This window comes from Brassica oleracea, chromosome C1, assembly GCF_000695525.1.
Source record: "Brassica oleracea var. oleracea cultivar TO1000 chromosome C1, BOL, whole genome shotgun sequence".
NCBI classification, from domain to species: domain Eukaryota; kingdom Viridiplantae; phylum Streptophyta; class Magnoliopsida; order Brassicales; family Brassicaceae; genus Brassica; species Brassica oleracea.
In genome coordinates this window covers 7,024,753-7,039,968 of record NC_027748.1, presented here as the reverse complement: position 1 = coordinate 7,039,968, position 15,216 = coordinate 7,024,753, and the positions used below count along the sequence as shown (strand labels likewise).

Sequence of the window (15,216 nt, the reverse complement as noted above, 5' to 3'; positions counted from 1 at the left end):
GATGGATGTTACATCACGTACATCATACCGACTCGGTTGCATCAAGAGTGTTGCATCAAGTTATTATGGATGTTACATCTGATCGTGGGCTTAAGCCCATGAGTCCGTTTAGTCTAGGGTTTTAGATGCGAGATGTTACTATATATATCTTGTATTCGAAATAACCCTGAACTTGCACTCTGTAAGCTCAATATCGCCTCCAATAATAATATCTCTCTTTGCCCGTGGACGTAGCCCTAGGGGTGAACCACGTTAAATATTTGTGTCGTAGTTACATCGTTTTTATTCATCTGTTTCCGCATCTGTTTCTTCTCACAATTGTTACAACAAAAATATATAACAATAATGTTTTCAGATTGAATATCTTCTTTTAAAATGATTCCAACAGTCGTGACTAAATCATCTTTAAGTTAATGGAACTTTTTTTATTGTTTAGGTAAAGAAAAATAACCCATCAAAAGGAATATATGCGATTTCACAGCAAAGGATTTTGTTCGGGTCTGTGTTTCTATGGAAAGTACTTTGCTAGAGATGATGATGCTATCTATGTGACCTTGACAAATATGCAAACATAAGTTTGCAACGTGAGAATGCCTCTGAAACACTAGTGTTTGTCAAAGACATTCGAATGTTCAAATTATAAAGATTGATTATATATAGGTACTGTTGACTATCAGTGACGTTCAATTTTATTTTGGTTTGATGTTCAAGGTTCTGAATTTTCAGTGTTACTAATTAATAATCCACTAGCTGGCAACATGCTCTTAGTCAAGTGTCGGTAATATTACATGTTATGGTTTTATAATTTGTGACAAAAGCAATACGGAGTATTACAAGAAGTACGCATGAGACGGATCGGGTATCCGGACAATTTTAAAGTATCCGGATCCGGATCCTTATCCGGCGGATCCATAATTTTACTATTCTTATCCGGATCCGGAGTTTTCGGATATCCGGGTGTCGGATATCCTTTTAAAAATTGTAATATCCGGCGGATATCCGGATCCGAATTTGGATTCTTAAAATAAATAAAAAATAATATTAATATATATAAAATATGAACAATAATTTAAAAAAAAAATATAATGTTTTTAATTATTTCTATGTATAATATTACAAAATTTACATAAAATTTATATATACTATTATAAAAATGAAAATATATTAAATACAATTAATTTTTATATATAGATATTATTATTTTTGAAATATTTATTAATAAAACTTACGGATCCGGATATCCGGACTAAAAAATTAAGATATCCGAATCCGGATCCAACATTTTACTATTCGGTCCCTCCGGATATCCAGATTTTCGGATCAAATCTCGATCGAATCCGGATCTCGAATAAAAGTTCCAGGCCTAACAAGAAGTTATATGCACAGCACAGGTGAAAACAAGCGCACAACAATATACCGATAAACATTTTGTTGTAGAAATAATACTTTACCAGAACTTGATCCGCGCGCCCTCGCGAGGGTGTTTGATTTAACTTGTGTTTAACGTAAACTCATAAACCGTTGGTTTTATAAAAAAATCCAGTGTATTTTTTTTTATATTTTGTAATTTACATATAGAGTAGAATATATTATTTTATAATATAGATGTTTGATAATATTTTTTTATTTATACGTAATATTATATTAAAAAATTTATAACTTGACGCAATTTGATGTAATTGTACTATTCATTTATTAACCTGTTTTTTTGTTAATTTATTTTACAATGAAGCACCGTACTAACATTTTTATTTTTTGCACTAGTTTTCTATGAATTATTATTAATTTTATGATATTTTGTTTTCTTGAAAATCGAACTCTTGAAATTTTTATATTTAACTAAAATAAATAAGGTAATATTATATTTTTATTTATAATACATACTATATATTTCAGTTTATGTTTTTATTTTAATCACAAAGAAACAACAACCATTGTAATTAATTAATTTAAATTGATTTTTAAATGCAGTGGCAGAATCTATAAATAAAAAGGAATACAAAAAAATAAGTACTTGATTGATTGTAAATGCAATGACTAAATGTGTAAATAAAAGAAAGTATTTAATCTGATATCCATGTTTTTAAATAGTACCAAAATGTACTTTTATTTTAATAATATAGATTCTAATGAAACAAAAAAAAAAAATTATTTAAGTGATCAGCTCAGCCCAGGATCTAACAGTTGAAAATAATTTCTCAAAGCTCAAGACTTTGAGCCCATTTAAGGCCCAGATATAATACGATATACTTAGTACTGGTTATACTCAGACCCATACACAATGCCAAAGATTGAGAGGAATAATATCAGACAAAAAGGGGGTTTTTGTTCAACAATAAAAACTAAGAAAATTATCTGGAAAAGCTGAATCAAATTCATGAAGAATCAAAACTTTAGTCTTCTCTAATTATTATTCATCAGAACTTTAATTAGGTTCCGAAATAAATAAAAGGAAGAGTCAGAGTGATTTCTATTAATTAATAGTCACAGGTTTTTAATTAATTAATTAATTAATTTATAAGTTCAGTTTCATTCATTTTCCTACGGGAGAGAGAGAGAAACCACAGAGAAAACGACAATGCCGTTGGTGAGGTTCAAGATACGGAACGAGCTCAGCTTAGGTGGGCCGGAGCTAAACCGCAGCCCCGCCGTGGAATATGAGGAACCTAAAGCGATTCTCGGCGCTGTTGAAGTTGCTGGACTCGTCGGGATCCTTCGTCAGCTAGGCGATCTCGCCGAGTAAGCTCTCCTTTTCTCCTTCGACTCTATCAACGAAGATTGAATTCAGATATTTTCTAACTGATTGTTTTTTAGGGTTTGAAGCTGATTTTCTCGTGATTAGGATTACTAATCGAGTGAATAGGGATCTCAGTAACTTTCTATGTTTGAGTTTCGTCAGGGCTTAGGGCTTTTTCGCAATAGTTTTGATTTTGAGCTCAGTTCGTAGAGCTAGTATAGCTGGTTAAGTGTTAATTAGTGAATGATGAGAGAGTACCTCAACATAGTTAACTTGTATGTGCTTTGACATATAATCTATTGATGAGGAGAAACTGAAGTTCCTTAACAATCGAAACAAGGAATAGTGAGGTTTTGGTTGTGTACACGGGGAGATTAGTGAAGTGGCATTGCTCGAAGTGATAGAGAGTTATTTAACCAAGTGGTGGTATTTCTTGCATGTAGATTTTCCGCAGAGGTATTTAATGGGATACAAGAAGAAGTGACTGTTACGGCGTCTAGGTGTCAGAAACTGACAAGCCGTGTTAAACGGATAGAGTCAGCGTTGTCACCTCTTGAAAAGGCTGTGCTGTCACAGACAAGCCACATTCATTTTGCATACACTGCAGGTTTGGCTTTTACTCTCATCTCTAGTCTTCTTTTGATTTTCTATGTCTATATTATTTTCAGATTTCTGTTCTGTACCTCTGTTGCTATGAAATCTTATATGAAGACATATCATCTACAGTATCAGGTGATATATATATCTGTGATCTTTTGTACAGAAAAGTTCTTATTTTTTTCGTTTTTCTTTTGTTTCTGTTGTAGGCTGTGAGTGGCATCCTCGTATAAGGAATGGGCAAAGACATTTTGTTCAGAGTGATTTGCCACTTTGTGTTATGGAAACATATGAACAGTGTAGAGATCCTCCTCCTTTGCATCTGCTTGACAGGTGAGGGACAAGCTTTTAGTTTCATCTTAATATTAATAGAAATTAATGCATTCTGAAATGGCTAATTTTTCCCCTTTGCAGATTTGACGCAGGTGGTCCTGGGTCGTGTCTGAGAAAATACTCAGACCCAACATTCTTTAGAAAGGAACTCGGTAACCATAGTAAAGTAGATGATGCCAAGGCCCAGAAAGATCAGGCGCATCGCAAAAGAAAGGTTTGTAATCATCTTATTGGATTTAGGTTATGCTTGCTGAATGAATTGCTCAGTAAAATTCGTTAGACATCTCAAGAGCTATGGTTTTTTTCCTTCGTTCGCTATTTGGCTGTGTTCTGCTGTATTTGTATCTGAGTTGTGCTTTTCTGAAATGACAGAAAAAGAGGTTACCACAAAGAAACATTTGCAGATCACGTGCTGTGTCTACGTCCGATGACACTAATGGGTGGGTGATCTTAAGATATAGACGTAGTAGTTCTCGTCCATTCGTCTTCTATATTTCATTGTGGTGGTTCTTCACAATCTTATTTGTTAACCTGTCTCTTTGTGCAGGGCTCGTCTCAGTTCTCTAACTGATGACATACCTACCACTTCTCAGAGTACTTCCACAGTTGACATGCCCCGTAGCTCTAATATGCAGGATTTATCTGGCAGTATAGACCAATCTCATTTGCAAGAGCAGTCAAATTCGCAAGAACAAAGTGAAGCACAAGTACAATCAGATTTACAAGAGTCATCGAGACCTCGTGATTCTATAACTGGTTCAGGTTATATAGAGTATGTCATCAATCACAGTCCTGTGAATAAGCCTGACGTGAAGCTATTAGAGGGATCTCTGCCTAGTTCCTTACAACCTGCGGATAGAATAGGTTCAACTGTTCCTCAAGGCCGCGTTGAAGTTGTAGATGACAATATTCGATATAGTCCCTCAAAAGAGATACCTGTGCCTTATGCTTCTATTGTTTGTGATGATAAAAAAGAAGCACTTGAATCAAGGGGTGAGAAAAGTAACAAAGACGAAGAAGCGTCAGAGATACACGAGCCAAAAATTGGTCCAGGAACACCAGACAGAGTGAAGCAAAATCAAAGGGACTTTGATAGGACGTACGATTTTTTCGACGAGGTATGTATTGTGGGAGAAAAACAAAGTAAGAGCCAGGCCAATAGTATTGATGAAAAACCAAGAATTGAGAGCGAAGAAGAAAATACGAGTGAAGCAGATGAGTTTGTAGATGCACGTAATACAATTGAATCTGAATCAGAAAGTGAGTTTGATGGAATACCAAAACCAAAACTGGAGCATTATTTTGGGGATATCAGCACTTACTGTTCTGAAGATGCTAGCAGTGACAACAATGGTGGATCAGAAGATATACCATATGAAGAAATGGTAGAAGATCCACGCCATGAAAACTCTTTAGATGAATCTTGTTCAGTTTCCTACCTTTCTGATGATGCAAGTGTTTCTTGTTGCCAGTCAGATCCAGTGTGTGGGAAAGTTCTGTCTCATGATGAAACTTTTCAAAATCCAAGGGATTTTTCTGCCATGCGTCCTTCATTATTGGCTGAAGCAGCTTTTCCGGATGAAACAATTTTGCGAGAACCTGTTGCCGCACATACCTTGTTGGCAGGAGATTGTGCTAATGAAAAGATCTCATTTGAAGAACGTATTTCCTCAGGCATGTTTCTGAAAGATGCTATTCCTGCTGAAAAGATCTTGCCAGAAGAACATTTGGCCAACTATCCATCTCTTGCAGAAGCTGTTCCTCATGAAAAGAGCTTGCCAGGAGAGTCTGTTGCCAAATATCCGTCTTTTGAAGAAATTGCACCCTCTGAAAGGATCTTGCCCGAAAACTCTCTTTCCAAAATTCGGTCTTTGGCAGAAGCTGTGCCTGACAATATGGCCCTAGCAGAAGAACCAGGTGCTGCTCATCCATCTTTTCCCAAAGCTGTTCAGGAAAATAAAATTTCACCAGAAGTTCTTGATTCCAAAAATTTGTCTGACACAGTGCCAGAAGCTGTTTCAGAAGAGCAAATATCAGTTGAAGGATTTGTTGGTGTATCTCGGTGTTTGGCAGAAGTTGTTCCTGATGAAAGGTTCTTGACAGAAGAACCAGAAGAAGCTGCCACAGCATGTACGTCTTTGTCAAAGGTCATGCCTACAGAAAAATTATTCCCAGAAAAAACTTTGGAAGCGCCTCAGGATTTGTCAGAATTGCCTGAAGAAAATATCTTGCGAGAAAAATCTGTTGATTATACACATCCATCTTGTGCCAAAGCTGTTTCTCCAAAAGAAAATCTATCACCACAAGTTCTTGATTCCGCAAATTTCTCTGTGGCAGAAGCTGTTTCACATGAGCAGATCAGACTTGAAGAATCTGGTGGCAAAAATCCGTGTTTGGCAGAAGCTGTTCCTGATGAAAATTTCTTGACAGGAGAACGAGAAGAAGCTGCCACCACATGCATGCCTGTCGAAAAGTTATTGCCAGAAAAACCTTTAGAAGCGCATCATTATTTGCCAGAATTGCCTCAGGAAAATATCTTGCCAGAAAAATCTGTTGGTTCTGCTCCTCCAGACGAATATCTACCACCGGAAGTTCTTGATTCAACAAATGTGTCTGTGGCAGAAGCTGTTCCACAAGAGCAAATCGGACTTGGAGAATTTCTTGGCATAGATGCGTGTTTGGCGAAAGCTGTTCCTGATGAAAGGGGTTTGCCAGAAGAACCTGTCACCACATGTGTGTCTTTGACAAAAGCCGGGGCCAATGAAAAGACCTTGCCAGAAGAGCCTTTGGAAACATATCCTTTGGCAGAATTGCCTGAAGAAAAGATTTCTCCTCAAGAAACTGTTGATGCCACACATCCATTTGAATCTGTTATTGATGAAGAAAGCTCACCAGAAGTTTCTTGTTTGTCTTTGGAAGAAGCTCTTCCACAAGAGCAAATCTCACTTGAAGAATTTGTTGGCATAGATCCGTGCTTGGCAGAAGCTGTTCCTGATGAATGGCTCTCGCCAGAAGAAGCTGTCACCACATGCCTCTCTTTGGAAAAAGCTGCCACAATAGAAGAAGTCTTTCCAGAAAAATCTTTGGAAACATATCCCTTTTTCGCAGAATTGCCGGAAGAAAAGATTGTGCACGAAGAAGCTGATGATGCCACTCATCCATCTGTTTCTGAATCTGTTAGTGATGAAAAAATACTACCAGAAATTCTTGAGTCCACAAATTTTCCTGTTGCAACAGCTCTTCCGCTAGAGCAAACCTTGCTTGAAGAATTTGTTGGCAATCCATATCTGACAGAAGCTGTTGTTGATAAGAGGGTTTTGCCAGAAGAACCTGTTACCACATGTCTCTCTTTGAAAAAGGCTGCGACAGTTGGAGTCTTGCCAGAAAAACCTTCGGAAACATATCCTTCTTTCGGAGAATTTCCTGATGAAAAGATCGTGCTCCAAGAAGCTGATGATGCCATCCATCTATCTGTTTCTGAAGCTGTTGGTGATGAAAAAATCTCACCAGAAGTTCCTGATTCCACAAATTTCCCTGCTGCTGCAGCTCTTCCGCAGGAGCAAATAGTAGAAGAATTTGTTGGCAATCCATGTATGACGGAAGCTGTTCCTGATAAGACGATTTTGCCAGGAGAACCTGTCACTACATGTCTCTCTTTGACAAAAGCTGCGACAATTGAAGGAGCCTTGCCAGAAAAGCCTTTGGAAACATATCCTCCTTTCGCAGAATTGCCTAAAGAAGAGATCGTGTTCAAAGAAGCTGATGATGCCACCCATCCATCTGTTTCTGAAGCTATTAGTGATGAACAAATCTCACCAGTGGTTCTTCATTCAGAAAAGTTTCCTGCTGCAGCAGCTCCTCCGCAGGAGCAAATCGTACTTGAAGAATTTGTTGCCAATCTTTGTCTGACAGAAGCAGTTCTTGATAAGAGGGTTTTGCCAGAAGAACCAGTCACTACATGTCTCTCTTTGACAAAAGCTGCGACAATTGAAGAAGTCTTAGCAGAAAAACCTTTGGAAGCATATTCTTCTTTCGCAGAATTGCCTGAAGAAATTATTGTGCAAGACGAAGCTGATTTTACCACTCATCCATCTGTTTCTGGAGCTGGTATTGATGAAAAGTTCTCACCAGAAGTTCTTGATTCAACATTTTTTCCTGTTACAGCAGCTCTTCAGCAAGAGAAAATCTTACTTGAAGAATTTGTTGGCAATCCATATCTGGCAGAAGCTGCTCCTAATAGTAAGGTTTTGCCAGAAGAGCCTGTCACCACAGGTATGTCTTTAACGAAACCGGAGCCTACTGAAGAACTCTTGCCAGAAGAACCTTTAGAAGCGTATGCTTCTTTGGAAAAATCTGATGATGACATACATCCATCATGTGCCGAAGCTGAAAGTGATAAAAACGTCGTACCAGATGTTCTTGATTCCAAAAATTTGTCCTTATCAGAAGCTATTACACAAGAGCAAATTGAACTTGAAGAATCTGTTGGCGTAGATCCTTGTTCTGCAGAAGCTGTTCCTGATGAAAGAGTTTTGCCAGAAGAAGCTGTTCCTGATGAAAGGATTTTGCGAGAAGAAGCTGTCACCGCAAGTTTGTCTTTGACAAAGGTAGCGCCCATCGAAAAGATCTTGCCAGAAGAACCTATGGATATGTATCCTTCTCTAGAAGAGTTGGCAGAGGAAAAGATCTCACAAGAAGAAGAACCTGATGATGACACACATCCATGTTTTTCTGAAGCTGTTGATGATGAAAATATCTCGCTACTAGAACATCCTTGTTCCATATATCCATCTTTGGAAGTGTCTGTTCCGCACGAGAAAACCTCAGATGAAGAAATTGTTGGCACAAACCCATTTTTGGAACTAGCCGTTCCCAACGTAAGCAGTTTTCCAGACACACATGGCATTACGTATCAGACTTCAGCAGAAGCTGTTTCTAAGGAAAAGAAGTTGCCAGAAGAATCCTTACTTACATATCCGTCTTTGGCAGAAGATCTTTTTGATGAAAAGGCCTCAGGCTCAGAAGCTCCTGGTTACACAACAGAAGCTGGTCCACGCAACACTGAAGAACCTGTTGCCTCGGATCTGTCATTGACCGAATCTATTTTAGATGAAGAGATCCCCGGCTTAGAAGCTCCTGCTTCCACAACAGAAACTGGCCCACACAACAAATCTTTCCCTGAAGAGCCTGTTGCCACCTGTCTGTCTTTGGCAGAAGCTGTACCTGAAGAAAAGATCTCTCTAGAAGAAACCGATACCACATGTCCACCGTCTGCAGAAGCTGCTTTTGATGAAGAGATCTCAGGCTCAGAATCTCGTGGGGACACAACAGAAGCTGGTCCACACAACAATGAAGAACCTCTTACCACGGATCTGTCATTGACGGAATCCAGTTTTGATGAAAAGATCCCCGGCTTAGAAGCTCCTGCTTCCACAACAGAAACTGATCCACACGGCAAAACTTTCCCTGAAGAACCAGTTGCCACGTATCTGTCCTTGGAAGAACCTGTTCGGGACGACAAAGTTCTGCCAAAAGAACCTGCCGCTGCATTTCTGGATTTGTCGGAAGGTATTCCTGACCAACAAGTGTTTTTGGACGATGCAGCATTTTTATCTTTTGCAGAAGCAATTTTCGATCAGAAGTTCTCACCAGAAGTTCCTGATTCCATGGATCTTCCTGCAAAAAACACATTGGAAAAAGAAGTTGAAACATCTGATGGTACAATTGTTGAACCAGTAAATATATGGAGCAACGGAGGACTCCTTGGACTTGCACCATCGAAACCTCCAGTTTTTGCTGAGCCTAAGTCTGTAAGCGAACATATACAGAACGAGTTCAACGAAGCTAGTGTTATTGCTACAAAGAAGCAGGGATTATCGAGCAGACCAGTTGAAGATACTGAGAAGAGTTCACTTCCTTTAGTTGTTTCAGATCCCACGTCACAACAACAAAGCAACATGTTGAGTCATTCTAATGGATCTCTTTCCCCTCTGCAGAGCACTGCAACATCATTCAAAGTATTTGGCTTAAGTCATAGATTACTCATGGCTGGGTTTCGTGGAAACACTTCCTCAACCTACAAGTTTGAATCCATACCTACTACCAGCTATGATACCAAAGCAGCAGCTATCGAAGACAAGACTCAACAAACTCCTCCCCGTGGCCCTAGCTTTGAGGAACAATTGGCTTATGAATCATCTATCTTTGGCTCGCCTACTTCATCACCACCGGTTGAACATATGAAAATATCATTCAGTCCGATAGATCCTTCCCCAGTTTCCAAATTGAAACTGAGAATCCCATGCCAACCACAGTACAACGGTGAAAATGTGGACACTTTCCCTTCTTTTCAGTTGGTCCCAGAGGCTAGTAACTCCGATAATGAGGATGACAACAGCGACATCTTTTGTCAGTCATCCCCTGGTGTTTCAGACAATTGCTTGTCGGATTCTGAGCTGTGGGAATCTGATGAAAGCCCTAGAGAATCTGCATCAAGCTTGAAGCAAGGTGGAGAGAGAAGTACACATGGCGATATGGGTTCTTTTTCCAGTTTGTTTCTTGATCTTCCATGTTACGACTCTGTAGATCATCACTCCACCTCACCAAGACTAGAGCAAGAGCATGAGCGAGAACAAGTTCCAGAATATAAACCATCTGTTTCAGAGATCATCCGTGATTGGCCGCCAAACGCAAACGCTGTTCTAAAGAAAACGCAAACTTAATCCGCCAGGTACTTATTGCAAAACGCTCTTCTTTTTATTTCATTTTTCATTTGCATTATTCGCAGATCATGACACTAACCAAACAAGTCCACTGTTAATTAGGTTGTAGCTCCAGATGACCATGGTGAAAGATAAAAGGAATTATAATTTGATTCGTTGTACATTCCTATCCGTGAATCGGTGATCCCAAATCTCATTTCATGTAATACAAAAACGAATCACTATTTTATATATCAGAAATTTAAATTGATGCTCGGGAAAATATGAATATTATTTTAATTACGGCATTTTTTTTTGTATTTTATCAGATTACACGATTGTATATATATAAGAAAAGTAAACAATACAGATGGTCATGACAGTTAAATAACGATCTTGAAGTTGTACAAGTCGTCATCATATTTAGAAGATGACGTCAGGAACGATACCGAGTTCCTTAAAAGCGGCGGGACAATCAGCTGACGGCGTCTTCACCATGAAACCGAGAGGGTTAACGATACGTGTCTCGTGGGAGACGATACCGTCATTCGCCGTCAGGCTAACCTTAGCGGCGTTACGTAGGTAAGCCTCTTTGCTGACGTCGCTGCAACCACTGTCTGGTGACTGGAGGAGAACGAGCTCACATACTTCCTCCTCGTGGTCACCGGTCACTTCCATTTTGTAGCTGCCTGACTTGTCAGTCACGGCTTCTTTTGTCAACGTCACGGTTCCGTTAGTTCTGCTCCTGCACTCTAGCTTCACTTTCGCTCCTTCGAGGAATTGGCTGAGACGTGTAACGAATTGGACGCGGCATGTGTCACAGTAAACCGATCCCTGAATTTGGAAACGGTCAAAGTCATCGGCGTCAGCGACGGCCTTGCCGGCGAGAGAGGATAGGCACACGGCGGAGACAAAGAAGAAGAAGATGGCTTTGGTCGCCATTTGTCTGAAAATGTTAAAAGATTCTTGTCTTTTTTTTTACACCTCTTCTCTTTCTGTAATTGTTTTCTTTGTTGAGTTATATAGAGAAGAGGGCAACTATAATTCACTTGTTTTCTAAATTAATTAATTATTTTTAACACCAATAGCTATTTTTAGCTAGATTTTTTTAAACCATTTATTTGTTAACTTAACTAATTATTTTCTTGAACACAACTATTAGTTTGTTAATTATTTTAATTATAGCCTCTAGTTTCCAAATGAGTCTCTACCTGTCTTTCCTCTCTTTAGTTATTCCCCTAAAATTGGAAAAAATACACATAACCTACTAATATGTTGTGTGTTTGAATTTAATGTATTTTCTAACATTAAGCTGATGAACTTTTGCTGGATTTATAAATAAAAAACACACACATCAATGTGTTCAATACAACTAAAGGCTTAGTTTGATCTTGACTATAACCATTAGTTATCCAAGAACGTTTGCTTTCATACAGTTCCCTGATTTGGGTTTGGCTCGGACTTGCACTCGTCTAATCGGCTTTTATGGAGCTGGAAAGCGGGATTAACCCAGGCGCCACAGCTGCATTGCATCCCAGCCCAGTTGAAATAACCTAACCGGGCGTTACATCCCAAACAAAGAAGCTTCTCTTCAACAGTTCCATCATGTACTGCAAAAAAAAAAAACAATGTGTTAACAAGTGCAAAGATTCTTGTTGAGATACAGTTAAAACATCTATATAGAGCAAAGGCTTACTATTTTGCATCCATTTCATAGGCTCGACAAAGATGGAAGAGCATTGCACTCGTTCAGCATAGTTACCGCTTCTCTTTTTCCAAGCAAAGCATTCTTCACCTTTCCCTGGTTCATGTGGGACAATGTTCTCCTCAATAGCCACTATTCTTCTGCATTTCTTGCATCTGTACATGGCTTGGGGCTTGGGAAGAGACTCTTGCGAAGAAGAATTGCTCTCTACCTCCACTTTCAATTCATTCATAACTTCTTCTCTTCTACCTTAAAAATTAAATATAAAGACATCTCAAACTAAAAGACAGTTTCAATCTAATAATCACAGTCATAAAGGTCGACAGAGAGAGAGAGAGAATGCTCAAGTTTGACAGTTTATATGCCACAGTGAATGTTAACGAGACTAAGTCCAAAGTTGCATAATCATAATAAAGTTGTCAACTTTCCAACCAACAACATGAAAATTCAATTTCTGGAGTAGAAAAAAAAAAAACGAATTAGCAGCTGAGAAGAACAGCTCAAACCACAAGAACCCTAGACAAGAAATCTATAAACCTCCACGGGGAAACAGAAATCGCCAACCAATCGAAACCACAAATATTAGCTTTTATATATCAGAAAAAAAAGAATCACCTTTGGCCAAGGCTGCTGAGCTTTACACTGATTTTCTCTTCTTCCTCCCCAAATCTGTTAGGTTTTGTTTTGTCCTTTGGTTTTCCTTCCACGATGGTTAAATCTCTCGATAAACCGGTTCAGCCAAACCGGACTAGTTATTCAACGATGTCGTTTAAAAAACTTAAACTGGGCCGTGGGCTTCGTTGGTATTGTGTTGTCGGCGGTATAATCGCTTTATTTTCCTTGTCAAAAATAGTATTAATGTAGATATAGCAGGTGACTAGACACATCTACAACATAAGGATTATTTACGTTACAAATCTAAGACCCAAATGTGATGGAACCAAAAGAAAACCAAAGAGAAGAGAACCGAAACACTAAACCAGAAAGCATATGATTCATAAGTCAGATTAACATAGCAAGTCACATGATGAAACATAAGAGTTTTTCCATACATAAAACCGAAGAAACTAACACCAAACAAGAAGAGCTTCCGAGATTCATCGCCAGTAATTCTAGATGAACATGTGTCTAAACTCCCCATTCGCGAGCTTACATAGCTCATTGTAGTTCCCTGCATCTGCAACCAAATCAAGGATTCACCAATCAAATAACTCAAAGAGGGAAATGGTATATGGCTCAATCAGAGCTTAAAGGAAGGATCTTTTTTTGTTTTTTCTTACCGAAATTGTCACCAAAGTTGGTCCAAACATCAGCTCGAATTGTGTTCTCGCTCTCAGCGATTCCAATCACCTCGAGGTAAGTGGTCAGAGAGGGAGGAGGCGAGCCTTTGACAACAATCTGCTGATCATCAGTCGATTTCCCAGTGACGGATCCAATATCAGACCGGATCACCTGAACAACAGCTCTCACTTTCTGACCAATGTAACGTCTCAACAAAGCTCCATTCACAAAAGCAGCAGGACTTGAAGTATCCATCTCTATAAAATAAAAACAAAAACAAAAACACTGTTTAGTCTTTTCTCATTGATGAAACTGGAGATTGATCAATCAAAACAACTTAACCCCAAATCTTGAAGCAACCCATGTCCTAAGTAACAAAGCTAACTAATTCTAAAGCTACAGAAACCCATCAAATGAAATCAAACCGACAGATTCCGACCTAAGTTAAAAACTGAATCACGACGAAATTAGATTCCGCTATATGTCGGGAAACCCGGTAAGAAGATGAAAGTTCTAAAGGATTAGGATTTAACAGTACCGGGAAGACGATTTCCGGCGAAGTAGGCAAGTGGCGGGAAGAAAAAACCCTAATTTTACTAATGAGGAGATGGAGAGTGTTTTTTTCGGCGCGGCCAGCAAATAATAAGGGAGATTGTTAACCGAACCGGTTTTTGAGTTCGGTTTATTAATTATACCCGCGACGAAGCTAAACCGTTGGGTATCGAATTAAACCAATGAGACGTGAGTAATGGAAATTAAGGTTGTATAAGGTCATTATTAACCCTAGTTAAGGAAAAAAAGCCCATATATATATATATATATATTGCGATCAAGATTTGTTCACATCTAACGCTAATCCTTAGCACACCAATCTCAGCTTCTCTTTCGTCTTCCCTGATTGAGTTTCTGATTATCAATTCCCCCCCCCTTAATCGTCCAAGGTAAATCACATGATGATGATTCTTCTGTTTTTTTTTTGGTTATACTTTCTCTCTTTCGTCGCTGTTCTTTTAGGTTTTTAGTTTGATACTTTCGAGGTGTGGTTTCGGAAACTAGGGTTTTCATTATTTGCTTGCGGAGGAATTTTCCTGGGTTCCGTACGATCTTAACTTCTTGATCTACGGATTGGGTTTCCAAAAGATGATAACTTTAATGTCTAAAAGTTTCAATCATCTTTTTAGGGTTCTTTAGCATAAAAGTTACAGACTTTTTTATTTAGGGTTGATCTCTCTGTTTATAAGTTACTCATAAAACGTTATTGCAATTGCTTGTAAAGAAATCTAACAACTTGTGTTCCTTCGCTCAGAACATGGCAACATTGGCACCAGTTTATGCAGCTTCTTTCGACACCATGGAATCTCGCAAGAGGAAACTCAACCGTAAGCTCACTTCTTGTTTCTCCGTATCACAATTCAATACTTGTTTCATGTTCTTCTGAGTTTCTGATCCGGAGAGAGATATTTGTGTGTCTTGATTGAATATTTGCAGGAGTTCCTTTACCGTACTTGATCCGGCCATGTAAGAGACAGCCCGTTTACGACACCTACGCTCTCTATAACGATTTCATTGCGTACTCATCTCTCGAGGGTACTTCTACTAACTCCTCACTTGTATGATTAACCTTGAAGCATGTTCCTAAGCTCTTGTATATTAGTTATATATGTCTTTATGATTTTTTTTTTTATAGATGGGTTCAATTCCGAGAGTGATGACGAAGAACCATCTGTGAAGGCTGTTAGAACCTCTTTGGAGAATGCGAGCTTATCTGAAACTGGTCACTAATTTGTTTTTTTTTTTTTTTTTTTGTAAAACTCAAACTGATTTGTTAATAACCAGAAGGCAATGAACTGTTGATAATACTT

At 38.6% G+C, this 15,216-nt stretch overlaps 5 protein-coding genes across 6 annotated transcripts in view; 2 read left to right on the top strand and 3 right to left on the bottom strand.

Moving 5' to 3' along the window:
• The first annotated feature begins 2,532 nt into the window (after nucleotides 1-2,532).
• LOC106305188 (scar-like domain-containing protein WAVE 5) lies at nucleotides 2,533-10,639 on the top strand. 2 transcript variants are annotated; one of them, XM_013741566.1, is made up of 8 exons: nucleotides 2,533-2,739; nucleotides 3,181-3,344; nucleotides 3,544-3,667; nucleotides 3,749-3,881; nucleotides 4,040-4,107; nucleotides 4,215-5,052; nucleotides 5,140-10,397; nucleotides 10,492-10,639. In XM_013741566.1, exons 1-7 carry the CDS (start codon nucleotides 2,579-2,581, stop codon nucleotides 10,387-10,389), a joined length of 6,738 nt encoding a protein of 2,245 aa, XP_013597020.1. In that variant the 5' UTR covers nucleotides 2,533-2,578; the 3' UTR covers nucleotides 10,390-10,397; nucleotides 10,492-10,639. The 2 variants fall into 2 exon arrangements, with proteins under 2 accessions (XP_013597020.1, XP_013597013.1); XM_013741559.1 differs by having other exon boundaries at nucleotides 4,215-10,397.
• On the bottom strand, nucleotides 10,525-11,384 carry LOC106305203 (pollen-specific protein-like At4g18596). Its single transcript, XM_013741577.1, has one exon. The coding sequence runs from the start codon at nucleotides 11,308-11,310 to the stop codon at nucleotides 10,792-10,794; it is 519 nt and encodes a 172-aa protein (XP_013597031.1). The 5' UTR covers nucleotides 11,311-11,384; the 3' UTR covers nucleotides 10,525-10,791.
• Nucleotides 11,385-11,675: 291 nt separating this feature from the next.
• LOC106326039 (probable inactive dual specificity protein phosphatase-like At4g18593) lies at nucleotides 11,676-12,924 on the bottom strand. Its single transcript, XM_013764083.1, has 3 exons — nucleotides 12,689-12,924; nucleotides 12,065-12,322; nucleotides 11,676-11,978 (listed from the first exon to the last, which is right to left on the bottom strand). The coding sequence occupies exons 2-3, from the start codon at nucleotides 12,303-12,305 to the stop codon at nucleotides 11,797-11,799; spliced, it is 423 nt and encodes a 140-aa protein (XP_013619537.1). The 5' UTR covers nucleotides 12,306-12,322; nucleotides 12,689-12,924; the 3' UTR covers nucleotides 11,676-11,796.
• Nucleotides 12,925-13,045: 121 nt separating this feature from the next.
• On the bottom strand, nucleotides 13,046-13,981 carry LOC106326050 (replication protein A 14 kDa subunit B). Its single transcript, XM_013764093.1, has 3 exons — nucleotides 13,893-13,981; nucleotides 13,354-13,611; nucleotides 13,046-13,250 (listed from the first exon to the last, which is right to left on the bottom strand). Exons 2-3 carry the CDS (start codon nucleotides 13,607-13,609, stop codon nucleotides 13,186-13,188), a joined length of 321 nt encoding a protein of 106 aa, XP_013619547.1. The 5' UTR covers nucleotides 13,610-13,611; nucleotides 13,893-13,981; the 3' UTR covers nucleotides 13,046-13,185.
• A 202-nt stretch (nucleotides 13,982-14,183) lies between these two features.
• The window catches only part of LOC106314494, a 1,574-nt gene continuing 541 nt past the window's right edge, over nucleotides 14,184-15,216 (top strand). Inside the window, exons 1-4 of the mRNA XM_013752363.1 lie at nucleotides 14,184-14,295; nucleotides 14,661-14,733; nucleotides 14,843-14,941; nucleotides 15,042-15,128. Of these exons, the coding sequence (XP_013607817.1) occupies nucleotides 14,664-14,733; nucleotides 14,843-14,941; nucleotides 15,042-15,128 (256 nt within the window). The 5' untranslated portion in view covers nucleotides 14,184-14,295; nucleotides 14,661-14,663. The remainder of the gene's footprint in view (nucleotides 14,296-14,660; nucleotides 14,734-14,842; nucleotides 14,942-15,041; nucleotides 15,129-15,216) is intronic.

Bases quoted from the DNA above. Each gene is read 5' to 3' on its own strand.
- LOC106326039 (XM_013764083.1), bottom strand. From the start codon at position 12,305: ATGAATGAATTGAAAGTGGAGGTAGAGAGCAATTCTTCTTCGCAAGAG. The intron at 11,979-12,064 runs GTAAGCCTTTGC...TTTTTTTTGCAG, and splicing joins TATGAAATGGATGCAAAATA to TACATGATGGAACTGTTGAA.
- LOC106326050 (XM_013764093.1), bottom strand. From the start codon at position 13,609: ATGGATACTTCAAGTCCTGCTGCTTTTGTGAATGGAGCTTTGTTGAGA. The intron at 13,251-13,353 runs GTAAGAAAAAAC...ATTTGGTTGCAG, and splicing joins CAACTTTGGTGACAATTTCG to ATGCAGGGAACTACAATGAG.
- LOC106305203 (XM_013741577.1), bottom strand. From the start codon at position 11,310: ATGGCGACCAAAGCCATCTTCTTCTTCTTTGTCTCCGCCGTGTGCCTA.
- LOC106305188 (XM_013741559.1), top strand. From the start codon at position 2,579: ATGCCGTTGGTGAGGTTCAAGATACGGAACGAGCTCAGCTTAGGTGGG. The intron at 3,668-3,748 runs GTGAGGGACAAG...TCCCCTTTGCAG, and splicing joins CCTTTGCATCTGCTTGACAG to ATTTGACGCAGGTGGTCCTG. The intron at 4,108-4,214 runs GTGGGTGATCTT...CTCTTTGTGCAG, and splicing joins ACGTCCGATGACACTAATGG to GGCTCGTCTCAGTTCTCTAA.